We start from the raw sequence: 18,148 nt of genomic DNA, 5'->3' as shown, positions 1-18,148 counted from the left end.
AAAGTTAATGTACAGACATTTTGCTGATGGTAACCATGGTTACCAAGGCAACAAAAAGATAAAATATCGATTTTTACTGTTTTGAACAGCAAAAACACCTAATTTTATTAGTAAATCCTTTCGCATACATATCAAACATGAAAAAGAACAACATTATTTGACAAAACAATTTAACTACAATTTGTTTACGAAACCCACATAGTAAAACCTCCATAAATAAACACAAATAATAACGACATGTACTTCTAATTCAGAACAAACAAAGATGAACATGTATTATTTTTAAGGCATTAAAAGGTACCTTCTATAAATCAGTTAAAATAAACATAAAAGCATTTTCATATAAATCGAATTAATTAGATCAACAAAGAAGTTAATGCCAAAATAATGTTTCCATAGCAACCAACAATCTTATTTTACATGTAAACGGGTTTCACAATCATGTGTATGATGAGCTACATCAACAAAAGTTATATATTACCGCCTGTCATAATAAATGAACACACATGATCAGTGGTTTATTTATATGGCTAAATGTTTTGACAAACTTTATTAAACATGTTTCAAAACATGAAAAGTTTACCAATGAACAGTTTATATGGTAAACAATAACATATAATTTGGTAATCAAAACAAATAATCTGAGACTTTTTGACAAACAGGATCATACAATTTTCAACCTTAACAGGGTTCGCACAGACCTAAAAAAAAATGCTTGAAAATGAAGATTTACCTTGAAAAGTACTTAAAAAGATCTGGAGTGCTTAAAAATGCTTATTTTTGACCATAGCCTAAAAACATGCTTAGAAAGTGCTTGAATTCGGCTCCAGACTGCTTGACAATTGAAATCTTTAATTCTATGCCATTTCAAAGATCGATATAAATAATTGTAGTTTCTTTAAAGGGGGCATGAGGCGAATCGTGGATTAAACATAACAGGCTGAAAATGAAAATTGACGAATCCAGTTTTAACCAGTCTCGCCAGTTACGGAACCACCCTATTGTTCATCGTAGACGTTTGTTATCGCCCGGCAGCGAATTATATTTTGCTTTGCATGTACAACTATAGCCGGAAATATCCTGATCGATTATATTGGTTTGTTGGAAATCTGCGCGAAAAACAACATTAATTGATCAGAAAACAAAAGGCAACACTTTTTATACGAAACAATAGCAACGCACATTGTTTTTTTCTTCGATGAGCGACATGAGTCACTTTATTTTTTATTTTTCTTTATAGCATTGTATTATATATATCTCGGAACAAATACTTCAATCTTAAAAATGAATGCATAACCCCTTCCTCTGCATGTTCTCTGCAAAAGACGAAATCTTAAGAAAAATACAGCATAGTTATACCATTGCACATCGATGTACTGCAATTTCATGAGAATGTTTGCTATTGTCAAACAATGTTTGCTTCAGGGGGATTCATGATGAAATTTATCTTTAAGATGTGTCCAAATACGAGTCCATGAGATATTATCAACTTAGCTATCTTGTTCAAGTCACCATGTTGTGTTTGCTTATTAATTTTATATCTGTGTTCAATAACTCTTTGTGTCAAGCTTGGGCATGAAACAACAATTCAGCAAATAATTTGATTGACACGCAGTCGCTTCAGTAATCTTACGCTGATACTGGTTATCTTTTTCTGCAGGTAGACTTATCTTGAGACCAGTTATGACGCAGATCAAACATGGTCTATTGTCCAAAGATCATTATGTCGTTATCGTGGGGAAAGATCATGTTTTTCTTTCCATGATGCACATGTTACGAGATAACGATGATAAGTGTCGCATGGGAAGGTGACAACTTAACCTGTTTGACTGTTGATTGTGTGAAGCCTGAGTTTTTAAATGTGATAAAGCCTCGTTTGAAGGACTCATATTAGCCTGGTTGTATTTTAGTTACCTGATTCCTGTATTCGTGAGAACCCCTTTTTATGTGCTCTAATATGAACATTCTTTGTCAACATGATAACCTACCTAATAACAGTATATTTTACATGGTCAGTTATAAAACATTGTTTAAAGTAATTGATTTTTGCTTATCAAAATAACCAATAGGTATACATGAATTTCATGTAATTTTGCTATTAATTTTTCACACATTTTCACCCGTCAGTAAACATATTGTAATGCTAATATCTAGTCATTTTAACCACTAGTTCATTAAATCATTGTCTGTAATTTGAAAATATAATGATAAAGAAACAATATAATCACAGTTTGGGCATCATGTGTGCTCATGTAGTGCCTTAGTCATTTGTTGATTGGGGCTTTGAGATTCATTTGAATTTATGATAAATCATTGACATCATGAAAACGGGATAAAATGCGTGTGACGTTAGGAAAAGGTTTAAAAAACTTTCAAGTTTTATTGCACTTGTATTTGTTCAATAAACAAATTTTAAAATGGATGGATAGGTGGATGGGGGATGGTATAGGATGGTTTGATGGTTGGATGGATGGATAGATTTGGGTGGGTTTCGGATGAATGGGTGATTGTAAAGAGGGAGGGACAAACGACTTGACTTACAGACAGACTGACATCTACTTGATAAGCTATTATAATGGTGCACTTATAAGTTTGTCTACAGTCATACAAAAAACAACAATCCCAATATATATGTACACGAACAGTTATTTTAAAATTATTAAAGGGATCTTTTCACGCTTTGGTAAATTGACAAAATTGAAAAAAGTTGTTTCAGATTCGCAAATTTTCGTTTTAGTTATGATATTTGTGAGGAAACAGTAATACTGAACATTTACCATGGTCTAATATAGCCATTATATGCATCTTTTGACGATTTTAAAACCTAAAAATTATAAAGCGTTGCAACGCGAAACGATTGAATAATTTGGAGAGTTCTGTTTTTGTCGTTAAATTTTGTGAAACTACGAAGATTGCTTTTATAACGTATAAAATACATCAGTAAGTGTAATCGGCGGAATAGCTCAGTAGGCTAAAGCGTTTTTACTTCAGGACTCTGGCAGGACTCCAGGGGTCACTGGTTCGAAACCTGATCCGGGCAATGTTCTTTTCCTTTTTTTAATTTTATTCTTGATTTTTTACTGGCGCTTTTACGATCCAATGTTTACATTTATCGATATAAAGCATTTAATGAATAAGTTAAAAAATGCCAAAATCTGTGAAAAGGCCCCTTTAATACTCCGTAAAATTATTGGCTTGATGACTTTTACTAATATATACAATATTTTTTTTTGTATGAACACAGCCACTTGTTTTAGCTCATGAAAGCACAATATGCTCATGGTCAGCATTTAATTTGCCTTTTGTCCGTCGTTCGTTGTGCGTCATCCATCGTCAATTTATCCTGTCAACACTCTAGAGGCCACAATTATTTCCAATATTCATGAAACTTGGTCAGAAGATTTGTCTCAATGATGTCTCGGCCGAATTCAATGATGGATCATGTAAGGTCAAAAAATAGGTCACTGGGTCAAATTAAAGAAAAAGCTTGTTAACACTCTAGAAGCCAAATTTGTTTCCAATGTTAATGAAATTTTGTATAAACATTTGTTCTTATAGTATCTCTGTTGAGTTTGAAAATGGTTCTGGCCCAAAAACATGGAAACCAAGGGGCGGGCAGTTTGCCTTTTACGGCTATAGTGAAACATTGTTAGCACTCTAGAAGTCACATTTTTGATCCCATCATGATGAAGTTTACCCAGAACATGTATTTTAATCATATGTCGTCCGTTGAAAAACATGGCTACTAGTGGGTGTTGCAGTTTTTCTGATTAGGCTTTAATGAAAACTTGTTAAATCTCTAGGAGTCACATGTTAGTTTAATCTACATGACGCTTTCAACGGCAACTTTTATGAATAAATCTGTGTTTCATTGTACGGGAACTTTGTGATCTTTCTCAAAACAGATTATACCTATGGAAAAAGTGCCTTTATCAAATTTGAAGGGGTTGGGTTTCTCTTATAGGTCACATAACCCCAAACCGGAAATCCTGTGTGCAGGGTTACATGCAGTCAACTTGATACTAAGCACACATTGTTCAGCGCATGCTGCCTAGGATTTATAAAATACATTGCAAATGGTGTGTTTTGCTGTAAAATTGAAGGTATATATGTAAGCAATAAGAAAAAAAGCCATTTTTGTGCACTACTTTTTCTGTTGATGGCTCTCGGCTTTGAAAGTAGGTCATACTATTTTAGCCCAAAATGTACTATTTGAGCCCAAAATGGCCGCCTCCACAGGTGTCAAAACCGGTGTGCCAAAAAGGTAAATATTTTGAGTTACGACGTATAGAATTTAATGACATGCATTTTTTCAAAAGATTATGCAATTATCTTTTCAATGATGTATTATGTTATAGTGACTTATCGCTCGATCATGGCAAAAGATGATATCGAACTTCAACTTTTTTATATGTAATAAAGAAGGAAATTAATTGCGTATGCGTAACCTTTTAGTAGAGGTCGCTCAACAAAGCAACGGTTACTTCCAACCAATTAAAACAATTATAAGTGTACATTGTCGATCAGAGCTCGGGGCATTTCATTCTTCGAAAACATGCATATATCTCAAGTTTCAATAGTTTTTTTCATAATTATAATTGTATTTCCATTTTTATAACGCCACGCTTCAATCACGCGTAGCTCAAAATAACGTCGACCGCGTTTGTACGGAGTTCTGCTGACGACGTCACATATATATATATATATATATATATTTGATAGTGAAATATTTTTTTTCAGAAAAGTTAATTTTTCGTTATAATATGATTATTTATCATTCAAAATGATGTTTTCACTCATTAATATCATAGCCACACGCTACCACCTGTGTTCTTATAAATATAATTTGCCTTCCTTTAAAGAAATTTAATTTTTATGAAATATCTGTTTATTTTGGTGTGGTGGGGGTCATTCATCCACAGATCTGTTTTCTAGAACAGTAGATTTGAGATTGCTTGCCTTGACCATGTTTGGTACTCTACATGTGTTTTCTGGAAGTTAAAGCTTTTGAACAAAATTGTTTTAACTGTATTTTCGTCAGTGTATTATCTTTATTAACTTGCCTAACTATCACACATGTGTGACTTATTCTAAAGTGCTCACAATAATTTAATTTTTTCATTTATAACAATTGTAGATCTATACTCTGTAAAATTGTTTACTAATATTATGTTAATTATGTTTCTTTAAGTAACAACACTGTATTTGTAATGGTAATTTATATATGTATGTTATATTTGTAACAATTAGCTTGTTATTCCTGCCAAAAACCGAGGGATACAGAAGTGGCATTGTCCATAACTGAACATTCAAAATTGGTAAAATTATCAAGCGTTTGTAAAGATTATTTTGCGTTTTTTTGGAAAATACTTTAATTATTATTATTAGTCAAGTGTATTACATACAGTAAAGATTTCTCAGTTAACATGTTAATGACATTTAAAAATGCTGAAATGTGTGAACAAGTCACTTCAATGTTGATAATAAACAGAAATTGTTAACAGAAATCATAATGGTCAGACAAATATAAAGCTAGCAGTCTTTGTATTCTGTGATAAAAGTTAATTTATTATGTTGGTCTTGTTTTTCTTGGCCTTTTGCATATTTCAATTGTGTAGTGTGATTTTTTTAATAAACATAATTGGCACATGTTTTGTTACAAAGCAGATTGTATGGGGTCTTTTCATTTCAAGCATTTTTCTGTCTGTTCTAGATATGTCCCCTAAGTAAATTTCTGGTGTGGGGGCTTTTTTTACAAACATATTTTATAAAGTACCACAATAAGTTTAATATTTTGTATTTTTTATCCGCCCGTTTTTAAAAACGGGACGTATTATAGTTTCACCCTTGGCGGGCGGCGGGCGGGTGGCGTCCACAGCAGTGTCCCCGCTCTAATTCAAATAGTTTTCATCCGATCTTCACCAAACTTGGTCAGAAGTTGTGTCTAGACAATATCTAGTTCAAGTTCGAATATGGGTCATGCTGGGTCAAAAACTAGGTCACAGGGTCACTTAGTGCATTTCAAGGATTAATCATGGTGTCCGCTCTCTAATTGAAGTAGATTTAACCCGATCTTCACCAAATTTGGTCAGAAGTTGTGTCTAGATGATATATAGGTCAAGTTCAAATATGGGTCATGCCGGGTCAAAAACTAGATCACGAGGTCACAAAGTACATTTCAAGCATTTAGCATGGTGTCCGCTCTCCAATTGAAGCATTTTTCATCCGATCTTCACCTAATTTGGTCAGAAGTTGTGTCCAGATGATATGTAGGTCAAGTTCAAATATGGGTCATGCAAGGTCAAAAATGAGGTCACGAGGTCACTGAGTGCATTTCAAGCATTTAGCATGGTGTCTGCTCTTAACTTGAAGTAGTTTTCATCCGATCTTCACCTAATTTGGTCAGAAGTTGTGTCTAGATGATTTGTAGGTCAAGTTAAAAATATGGTCATGCCGGGTTAAAAACAAGGTCATGAGGTTACTAAGTGCATTTCAAGCATTTAGCATGGTGTCCGCTCTCTAATTGAAGTAGTTTTCATCCGATCTTTACCTAATTTGGTCAAAAGTTGTGTCTAGATGATATGTGGGTCAAGTTCAAATATGGGTCATGCAGGTTCAAAAACGAGGTCAAGAGGTCACTTAGTGCATTTCAAACATTTAGCATGGTGTCCGCTCTCTTATTGGAGTAGTTTTCATCCGATCTTCACCTAAGTTGGTCAGAAGCTGTGTCTAGATGATATGTAGGTCAAGTTCGAATATGGGTCATGCCAGGTCAAAAACGAGGTCACGATGTCACTTAGTGCATTTCAAGCATTTAGCATGGTACGCTCTCTAATTGAAGTAGTTTTCATCTGATCTTCACCGAATTTAGTCAGATGTTACGTCTAAATGATATCTAGGTCAAATTCAAATATGGGTCATGCCGGTTCAATAACTAGGTCTCGAGGTCACTTGGTGCATTTCAAGCATTTAGCATTGTGTCCGCTCTCTAATTGAAGTAGTTTTCGTCTGATCTTCACCGAATTTAGTCAGATGTTACGTCTAAATGATATCTAGGTCAAGTTCAAGTATGGGTCATGCCGGGTCAATAACTAGGTCTCGAGGTCACTTGGTGCATTTCAAGCATTTAGCATGGTGTCCGCTCTCTAATTGAAGTAGTTTTCATCTGATCTTCATCGAATTTAGTCAGATGTTACGTCTAAATGATATCTAGGTCAAGTTCAAATATGGGTCATGCCGGGTCAATAACTAGGTCTCGAGGTCACTTGGTGCATTTCAAGCATTGAGCATGGTGACCAAAACCTTCGAACGGGCGTATCTTGTGACAGTTTGGCACTCTTGTTCTTTTTTGTGACTCATTTGAAATTAAATAACAAGCTGCGCAATAATAAATGAATAAATATGCCTTCATATAATGCATTTTTATAATATATATATATATATATATATATAATGTCTGATATCAATCCTGGCGCAAAAGGAGATGCATATATCTTTGAATAATGGGTTACAGAAAATGGATAAATTAAATCACAATAAGAGGTGTACGCGTCTTAATATAACGCATTTCAAATAAATAATTGCGTTAAATACAATGCAATAGGAAACCATTGTTTTTAGTACAACTCTAACCTGCTGTGTTCTTTAGACTTTCTTTGTTTTTTTTATAACAGTAAACCTATATGATCCTCTAACAAGACGTCGCAAATTATACTACTCACATATATAATGACTGAATGCTTATAACAAATAAGGTTAGCGAAACAGTTATTTATATTGTGGATGACGGATAACATGGTGTTATTTTCATAGTCTAAATAAGATCTCCCCAATCAATGAACAAGAACATATCATCGTTGTATATTTTACAGGTATTATTGTTATGGCAATATCAATTAAGAATTTCAATATGCTTTGAAAAAAAAAAGACTTGACTTCTTATATTCCCTGTTTCAATTTGCTTGACGTTTAGTTGGTTTGATCTTGCGCGGTACATATTTATTTTAAATAAATGCTTGATTTTACTAACTTAATATTAAACAGATATTTAAAAAAGATAAGGACACCACTGTTAAGTTTTACATTGTCAATATGCTTTTCTTTTTTTCTAATAAAGGATTATCTCTGTAATATGTGTTTGTTTGTGATGACCAAAACGAACTATAAATCATATGTCAAATGTGCAATGCCACCACTCGCCTTAGATTATGGGTTGCGAAGAGGATAATGCATACAGGAAGATAGGAATGTCTTTGAAACGAACGCTAATGATTTAGGTTCATTCCGACACGTTTGTTCACACCAATAAAAAAAACAGTAGTCACTACAATTGCTGTTAATATTTTATATAAATTATTTGCGTTAAAATGTGGTCTTTCACAAATGAATGTCCGTTTCGCAAAGACCAGACTTACCTCTAACTACATTAACTGGTTCTGAGCATAACTCTTTCAAAGCGTTTCGTAAAGTAATTAACTGTCGAGAAAGTAGTATGGGATTATGAAGGTTTATGACGTGGTTATAACACCAAGTGCTTTCTATTGTGTTATTTGGATTGTCCTTTTTCTGTTCTTTTTTATGTTTACTTTCTCATATCCGAATGCAAATGATGTAGGCCATGTTTCATTTTAATACGTATATGTTACAGATCAGAAAGTCACACTGTCCTGATAAGCGTGGTTTAGTGAAGAAACCTGAAGTGAACAATCTTATTTCATTAAACTTTACAGGGACACACAATCTTTATGGCACATGTATTGAATAATATGTATACCTAAAAATTCAATCAACCGAAAACGAAAACTAAATTTTAGAAAAACACTTACACCAAGATCATCAAAACCCTTCAACAACACGCCCGCACATGCGATAAATGTTACAGCAAAGGTATACATCTTTGAACCGCCTTGATGACTACGATAATCTGTACACCTTAAGTTTTCTTGCTCCATCAAAGCTATTTGACACTGCGAGCTTAGAAGCGTCCTTACTCATGGCCACAGAGTATGGGTGCTTTATATCCAATTGGACATTACCGAGAATTTCTCCAAACACATTCATTTGAACAATGGAGTTCGTGTTCCTAGAGCATACAAACACGGTGTCACCAGGCCCGGCACACACACAACGTGGTTGCTGTATGTTTTCGTCTTGTACCTTTATAAACCCGCCATGCGAAGTGTCGTATAGATACACGGAGTGGTCGAACCTGTCCGTGAATACGAGCGTTTTCGAATCCGTTACAAATGTGCTCTTACTGTCACCAAGTTTGTACCTATGAAACCCAATCTTCTCAAATTCAGTCTCTTCCTCGTCCTTTGATACAATTCTTGCTGGACGTGGATCTTCATAAGTACCAACTACAATGCTTGCTGATGTCCACCGGCATATAGAAAATACATTGAATGAAGTCTTTATTGTTTTTATAAGAGTGAGGTCACTGCCAGTAGTTACGGACAAGAAATAAATATAACTATTAGCCACAGTCACGGCGATTTCATTCTCAGTCAAGCTGGCAACGTCGCGGGGAAATGCCTTGAATGTATACGGAGTTCCCAATACATTGAGCTGCTCATTTAGTACGATACATTTGCAATTTTTGTTATCAACGGCTACCAGTCTTCCGTCTGACAGAAAGTCCATTCCTGTCAGATACGGCTCCTTCTCATCACGCTCTACACTCGACAGGTCTGCGGACATGAGCAATTCCAGTGTGGCTGGGTGACTCTGTACTGAAGTTTTCTTAATCGGTTGGACTAAAAATTAAACGATGAAACACAAGGAGTTGTACAGCCATACACACTGTCATCGAGAAACAAAAGATAAGCAAGTTAAAATATTGAAATATGTAAAGTACTTCAAGTACATTAACATAATATTCAACTGTAGGTTTTTCCACATAAAATCTTATCCATATGATTTCAAATTATAGACGAACAATGGAACAATTCGACGTTATTCGCCCATGCTCTAGTTTTGTATCTGCTCATTTGTATGAAGCGAGTTCAGCGTGCTTACGGGAAAAAAATGCACGTAGTATTACCGAAATTTGAAGAAACTGCATGAATGGTCATAACAACTAAAATAAATTGGTCTGTATTTATTATATGCCGTTTCTCTTATTCATTTAAATCTGAAGAACTAAGGTTCAATTTCATTGTCAGTATCCGCGGTAGCCTTTTCAATGGTTTCGCAACTAGGGTGAAATTCTCATCTGCAAAATATAACGACTCCCTAACAGAGCATACGAAAAACACAAAGCCTCTCACCGCGGTTTCAAATCCATTCAAGCTCTAAAAAACATAACACAGAAGATCGCATAATATTGAAAAATAAGACAAATGGTATAACGAAGTCTGACGTCAACCAGTTTACAATATGACAAAAAACGGTTTGTCCAATTAAAATCTGATCACTATGTTTCTCAGATTATAGGCAAAAAATGGAAATTCTTGACGTTATTTGTCAATGCCTTAGTTGTGCAACTAGCGACTACAGCGTGCTTATGTGAAACACGAGGGCCAAGACTAGTTCGCACACCTGAGAGGAGTCGTTTCATTCCATCTTTGTCAAAAATTTGACCAAGTGATGAAGTGTTTGATCCAGCTGAGGCAGATACGATCATTACTTTGATTTGCATTAATTAAATCACTCTCTTAAAATACTCAAGTATTAGGTGAACAAGCTGTGTTTGTGAACCAATATGTATCCCATAGATTTGACCTTTGACCTTGAAGAATGACCTTGACCTTTCATCGCTCAAAATGTGTAGCTTCATGAGATACACATGCATGCCAAATATCAAGTTGCTATCTTCAATTTTTCAAAAGATATGGCCAATGTTTAAGTTTGACGCAAACCAATCAACAAATTTGACCTTGAAAGATTTTGTATAATATAATGACAATTTTGACAATCTAAGGGCAATAATTCGGGCATTTATTATGCGATTTTGCTCATTATGAATCTTGACTGAGGTGTTGTGGCCATATAGCTTCTCAGCAACTTTAATAAAGAATGCTAGAGAAATGTGAATGCTAGAGTGTTTACAAACCAAGTGTGGACGGACGGACGGACGACGGACAAAGACCGATCCTAAAACCTCACCTGAGTAATCAGGTGAGCTAAAAAGTGTGTTTTTCACCAATTTGAGCCATTTTCCAACTTGTCAATAAAACCAATGTCTTGAAAAAGTTTCGAGTTGATTTGGCAAAAATTGTGACTTCTAGAGTGTTCACAAGGTGACTCTATAGTCATATAAGGAAAACAGCCCCCCCTCCCCTGGCGGCCATGTTTTTTGACCGATCGGGACCATTTTCTAAAACATGAGATATTAATCAAAGCAATGTTTTCACCAAGTTTCATGATGATTGGGCATAATATGTGACTTCTAGAGTGTTCACAAGCTTTTTTTTACTATAGAAATATAAGGAACATGCGCCCCCCCCCCCCCCTGACAGCCATATTGTTTAACGGACCGGAATCATTTTTGAATTCAACTCTCCTTTCTAGGAAATACATGTTCTGACCAAATTTCATGAACATTGGGACAAAAAGTGACTTCTAGCGTGTTCACATGTTTTCACTATATTCATAAAGGGAAAACTGCCCTGCTCACTGCCGGTCATGTTTTTTCACTAATCTGGACCATTTTCAAACTCATCCGAGATATCAATAAAACCGATGTTTTGACCAAGTTTCATGGTGATTGGGCAAAAAATGTGACTTCTTGACTGTTCACAGGCCTTTTTTACTATATAAATATAAGTAAAACTGCCCCGTCCCCCCTGTTTGCCATTTTTTTAACGGACCGGAACCTTTTCAAACTTAACTCACGTATCTTGGAAACAAATGTTTCGACCAAATTTCATGAAGATTGGATCAAAAGTGTTACTTCTAGAGTGTTCACATGTGTTCACTATATACATATAAAGAAAATTGCCCCGCATGTCATGTTTGATACTTGACAGGTGATGTTTTATACACTCAGTTATGATGTTCGCTGTTAAATTATTTATCTGCTCAACAAAACATTACGTAAAATTTGTAAGTAATATAATCATTAAAGGAGTGTGTTTAGATAATGGTTGGGTTTATTGTGTCATTTATATTTTCTGTGACATAGCAGCTTTAATGCAATTTAAAGGTGGATACGGCTAACAGCAAAGTTCGTATATTGAGATACAAATAAATGCGATCTCATTAGACTTACATATATTAAAAAAATATGAGCAGAACAAATATTTGCATATTCCAATATGTGTGTTACGCATATGAAGTTTAGTTAAAATGGACATAGACATGCACTGATACTGTATATGTGTTATAATGTTTTGAAACCCATAAAAAACTTAGAGCAATAAACAAAAATATCGCTTACCGTCTCGTGCCTTGACGTACTCCCTTTCATCCACTGTTATAGTGTGTGTAATTGTTTTTTCCGTAATTGATTTGAGTTGGTCCATCAGAGCTACCACTGTTGCATGAAGTTCATGTACACCGGATTTCGTTGCAGAATAAATGTCATGCATGGCCTCCATTCTTTCTCTTTCACTGACCTCTTTCATTTTGATCATTTTTGCCTCCAATTCCCGCCTAACATCCTCTGCAACTGAGACGATTGCCTCCTTTTCTTCCATTCCTACCGATTCAAGGTCCCTCATAATCTTAAGCGCTCCCAGGTTCAGCTCGTTCAAAGTATCTAAGCTGCCTGAATCAATCGAGCTCTTTGTATTTATTTCAAACAATTCAAGATTAGTCATGATTGCATTTAATTGGGCGCGAAGTTCGTTAGCAGCTTCTCGCGTGACATCTGCAACGCGGTCCTCAATCTCTATATCAGCCATTTCTGTATTTTGTAATTGCGGAGTTCCTCTCGCTCTTCCATATGAGTTTGAAGCTGTAGATATTTTTTCCGCTCCAGAATCTGATGATGAAGCTGTAGCTCCATTCGCTCGCTGATATGAGGATGAATCTGTAGTTTCTACCGCTTCTCGATCGGATGATGAGGCTTTAGTTCCTTTCGCACCGTAACTTGAGGATGTTGATGTAGTTGCTTTCGCTCCTTGACTTGAGGATGCTGATGAAGCTGCGTTCGCTCCTTGTATTGAGGATGCTGATAAAACTGCGTTCGTTGCTTGACTACTTGAGGTTTGATATGTAGTTAGTTTCGCTCCTTGACTTGAAGATGAAGCTGTAGTTCCTTTTGCTCCTTGACCGGAGGATAAGTACGCAGAACCTCTGGCACCACGAGCAGATTTCGACGATTTTTTACCCATACTAAGCAAAATTACAACAGACAATTATGTTATGTTACTACTACTACTACCACTACTACTACTACTATAACTACTATAGCTTCTGCTGTTACTGCTCCTCCTCTTCGTCCTCCTCCTACTACTTCTACTGCTGTTGTTGCTAGTAGTAGTAGAAGTAGTAGTAGTAGTAGTAGTAGTAGTAGTAGTAGTAGTAGTAGTAGTAGTAGTAATAGTAGTAGTAGTCGTCCGTCGATCGTCGTCCGGTCGTAAGTCGATCGTCAGTGGTCGTCCGTCGGTCGTCCATCCTCCGGTCGTGGTACGTCGGTCGTCTGTCCTCCGGTCGTGGTCCGTCCTCCGGTCGTGCGTCGGTCGTCCATCCCGAATCGTCCGTCGGTCGTCCCTCGTCCAAACATCGGTCGTCCGTTGGTCGTCCATCAGTCGTCGTCCATCGTCCGTCGGTCGGTCGTCCGTCGTCGAAGTGGCAGTTGTAGTAGTAGAAGTAAAAGTAGTAGAAGTAGTAAAAGTAGTAGTAGTAGTAGTAGTAGTAGTAGTAGTAGTAGTAGTAGTAGTAGTAGTAGTAGTAGTAGTAGTAGTAGTAGTAGTAGCAGTCTTGGCATTATTTTTTTAGGCACTAGCCCAGCCGGGCTACTAGCTTGGAAATATCCCCAGCCCGAATCAATTTTAACTAGCCCGAAATGAATGTTATAATTATTTTACATTTTTAACTATGTTTGCATTGAAGAAATATAGAACAATAAAGATTAAACAAATGAACACTTGATTCTGTTTTATTCACAATTATTATATCTGACAAAAAATTTATCACAAGGTCTCCAGACATCTCCATTCCATCATGGTCATTGTCTTAGTCACCGACATCCAGGTCTGACATGTCAGGTATGCTCTTAAAAGCGTCTGAAAACAATTTTTTTATAATATATGAATTTTACACTCAAATATCTGAATAAATTAATGCATTGTCAAACAAGCAATTATGCCTGTGCATAATAAGTAGAACAAGAAGGTAACTTTCTGCCCTAACTTCTGAGTGGGCTTGATATAAAACGACTTGTTTAGCAGTAGTTCGATTGCCTAAGCCACATCTGCTTTGTCGCCAATTGTACCAGCATGTAAAAAATGTAGTATTACAATGTATAAAAATTAAAACATTTGCATTTAATGTCAGGATTCGTTTATTGACAGATTAATGTTATCTGTTAAAAACTATACTTGTAAGTTAGTGCATGATATTTAATTGCATGTTGTTTGCTTACATTACGTATGAAATGCACTAACCAGCCAGCCAGTCATCAATGATGGCTCAGAATCAAAGTCTCCAATACTTGGACTCCAAGGTGGCAAATTGGAGACATCAAAACAAAGCTGATTATTTTTCCATAACGGTTGCAATATTCATTTCATTGACTGTTAATATTTTTTTGTTGCAACGTTCATCCTCATTTTGCAGTTGATGTTAGTGAGTTGCGCGCTCAAAAAAATGCAGAAAAGACATTAAAATAAATGTATCGCCGCATGTTCTCCACCCAGTAGTAATACGGGCAAAAGCCCGCGAAGCGGGCGTTGACCGTTCATACATATGGGAATTTAGACATAAAATTACATAAGAATATCACATATGGATACGTCTCAAAAAAATTTGCCACGCGACATATATTTTCGCGATGCTATTTATGACCTTGAACAAATCAAAAACACTATGACAAATGCTAAATCACTTGTAAATACATACATTAGGCAAAGTTATATCAATGACATCATAATTGTGTAGCGAATCGCACTAAATATTCTCGCATTATTTGTTTTTCTTCGCAACCGTGTCAGAATTAAGTCATTTCTCAATTATCTCCCCTGAATGCTCTTCTTCAGTGGGTCACGGAGTGTATATTGACAGGAGATGAATCGAGTATTTGACCCTTACTTTAGTAAATTCAATCTTATGCAAAAACTATTCATCCGATTTTATTGGTTTATACGTTATCTTGTTGCTTATTAATTCCTCTTTCAAAAAAATATAACTTTTAGTATATTCCTGTTGTTATTAATGGATTTATAGCGAGTTAAACACAAGAAATACAAATTTTATGTTTTACCACCGCGCGTTTAACGTGTCGTGGCTATCGATCTTTTACGATTAGCGTACAGCGAAGCGCCGAGGTTATACATTTTGATGTACCCACTCACGTCTTTTGTTAAATTATAGTTTCATTTCTCGGCCGATTTTGACAAATTATATATCATTAGAAAGCTTACGTTACGCAGTAAACAGATACACTTCAACACCGTTATTTCGAACACCGATTATCCGAAGTCACCGTTATTTCGATGTATTTTTTGGGCCCCGATTTTGGTTCTTCTTTGTTTTATGTAAAATTTCATTGTTAACCCGAACTTCGTTAAACCGAAGAAATCGTTAATTCGAAGTGATTCTGTCGGTCCCAACACTATAATTCGCACCTGATTATCAGTCTTTTATCCGAAGTCAAAACTGCAAAACACTGAGCGTAATTTCACACCTTTGTCGTCTGCGCGTAGCGTGTTAATTTTATTATGTCGTCAAAAGCCGATAATTACTATTTATGTAGTTTTGCATTCTTTAGTAACAAACAAACGTGTCACGTTAGGTCTGAGTAAATGTGGTCAAATGAAATGCATCATTTATAAACTCTACCGTTTTAACAAAAATCATTACAAAATGTCTGATACAAACAAGTCAACCACGTAACTATTTTCCCAACCAAATGTCGAGCAATCTGGAGAAGGGCCGGTACCCAACCCGGGAGGATATCCGGATCGGCAGTAATAATACAATCTTAAACGTCACGTCGGTGCAGTTTCAGTCACACTGCCGTAATAGCAAACAGCTCTTATAACAACAATATAAAATAAGCTTACCTTTATCGAAAATTCACTGCGTGTATAAATCAGTTTGACATGAAACGTTTGAAATATGATGCACAGTTGTGGCTATACATATGTATATGAATATTGCTTGGCTCTTTTCCAATGACACACCTTTTGATGTTTGATTTCAGTTAATAAACAAATTAAATTGGATCCTGTTCGAGCTGTTTTCATGCAAATGCAATCCACCCAAATGCTCTTTACGCAACAAACGACGCTCTGATTGAAATATGATTTAAAAAAAACAACAAGTTAGGACAAGCTTTCGTCAATGCATATTTACGGATGTAAGCAGTATGCTTTGATTAAGATAACATTACAAATTCCCCACCAACTTGTTTACCATTATTCATTTTGTCATTCAACTTAACATAAAACAACACGTGTTTTACGTTGGTGAATAACGATTAGTTGTATCTGTTTGTTCAATTTTCATTTACGATGGATGGCGTGTCTAAAACATGGCGTAAAAGGTTTTATTATTACTTAAGGCTTGTCTACAGATTTTTTTTCTGATTTTTACAATTTAATGTTTTTAATAACCTTAACAAAGTTAAAACATTTTTAGCCAGAGGGCCCTGAAGCACTCACCTGGGTTCGTGGTAAACCATTTAAAACAACTTAATAATTTGTGCTATTCATGATATTTTATATGTTTTGTAATTTGAGAAAAATAAAAAGGAGAAAAGAATCGTTGTATTCCTCCGTTTGTTACAAGTAGAAATCTATTGCTATCTGACTAGTTTAAGTTTTTAAGTAAAACAAGTATTAATAGTAGCATGTAATCGAACCATGCGAATTCCACAATGTTTTATTTTTACAGAATCAAAGGAATCTTCTGTCAAATGTTTATTTCGAATTATCGTTAATCCGAAGTTTTTTTAATGGTCCCGACGACTTCGAAATAACGGTGTTACAATGTATATCAATATATATTAAGTTTTTCTTCTGATTTCGACAGCCCGGCGAGTTATAACTTTAACTTTTGCAAATATCATACCGTTTTGGAGTTTTAGAATCTAGATTTACGGTTGACATGTTCGTACTTAATACCAATTTGTAGCGTTTATATTTGGAGTTCAGTTTTAAAAATTACATCTTGCTTAGGAGAAAAGAATTCTGTATACGATAGAAAAAATTTTTGTTTAAAAACCAAAGTAATTAAGGAATGAAGGCGGGAAAATGTAGCGCGCGTTTTTAACGCACTGAACTGATGCTACGGTCTTGGCGATTATGCTTTTGTTTAGAAATCGGCCATTGAATTTCTTTTGCCATCTTATTATATTTTTTATGGAATATATTGTAGTATTTTGTTCACGAAACATATCAATAAAGCTTATTATAAATGAATCTTAATAAATTAACGATTTCAGCTCTTGTTTATAACACAGAAAGGTTGTAAAATTTATGATGAAACAGCGTATATAGCGGACCCTCTCGATATTATTCGGCTTTGCATGCATACTTGAAATAAAATGGGTGTCAAAAACATTCATCGTTTGCTGTTTATTATCAACAAGGTAATTATGTATAATTATTTGAAATGTTATTTACCTTAAATTATCAATTTATTAAAGATTCTTGAAAATCACGGTCCGTGTTACGCGGGTCATTTCGTATTTTGACATCAGGGCATCATGTCCAACTATTGAAAATCAGATTTTTTTCACCGGGACGATGACGGCTTGGATTTAGACAGGCAGACAGATAGTTTATTCAGACTTAAACAACAGTACATCGTCTTCAACTCAAATATATAAATTATTTTTAGACGAATTGTTAGGTGATTACACATATAGCAGTGATGATTCTGAGAATGTTGCCATGTTTCTTATCCGTGTATTCTAGAGTCCATGGTTTGAGCATTTTTATCGCGGTGTTCAAAAAAAGATATCTCAATAATCTTGTTTATTGATAGATCTGTGGTTTTATTGCCCCTGTGTTCAGCACAAACCAATTATCTCGTTATG

At 35.3% G+C, this 18,148-nt stretch overlaps 1 protein-coding gene across 1 annotated transcript; it reads right to left on the bottom strand.

Moving 5' to 3' along the window:
• Positions 1 to 8,328: 8,328 nt before the first annotated feature.
• Positions 8,329 to 13,277, bottom strand: LOC127849713 (uncharacterized). The gene is made up of 2 exons (XM_052382459.1): positions 12,380 to 13,277; positions 8,329 to 9,755 (listed from the first exon to the last, which is right to left on the bottom strand). The coding sequence occupies exons 1-2, from the start codon at positions 13,275 to 13,277 to the stop codon at positions 8,914 to 8,916; spliced, it is 1,740 nt and encodes a 579-aa protein (XP_052238419.1). The 3' UTR covers positions 8,329 to 8,913.
• Positions 13,278 to 18,148: the final 4,871 nt, after the last annotated feature.

This window comes from Dreissena polymorpha, chromosome 11, assembly GCF_020536995.1.
Source record: "Dreissena polymorpha isolate Duluth1 chromosome 11, UMN_Dpol_1.0, whole genome shotgun sequence".
Taxonomy (NCBI): Eukaryota; Metazoa; Mollusca; class Bivalvia; order Myida; family Dreissenidae; genus Dreissena; species Dreissena polymorpha.
Note: the sequence above shows the minus strand (reverse complement) of the source record. Positions and strands in the feature narration are given on the sequence as shown.

Excerpts from the sequence above, each read along its gene's own strand:
- LOC127849713 (XM_052382459.1), bottom strand. The coding sequence starts at position 13,277 with ATGGGTAAAAAATCGTCGAAATCTGCTCGTGGTGCCAGAGGTTCTGCG. Across the intron at positions 9,756-12,379 it reads GTACGTCAAGGCACGAGACG|TCCAACCGATTAAGAAAACT; the intron begins GTAAGCGATATT and ends TTTAATTTTTAG.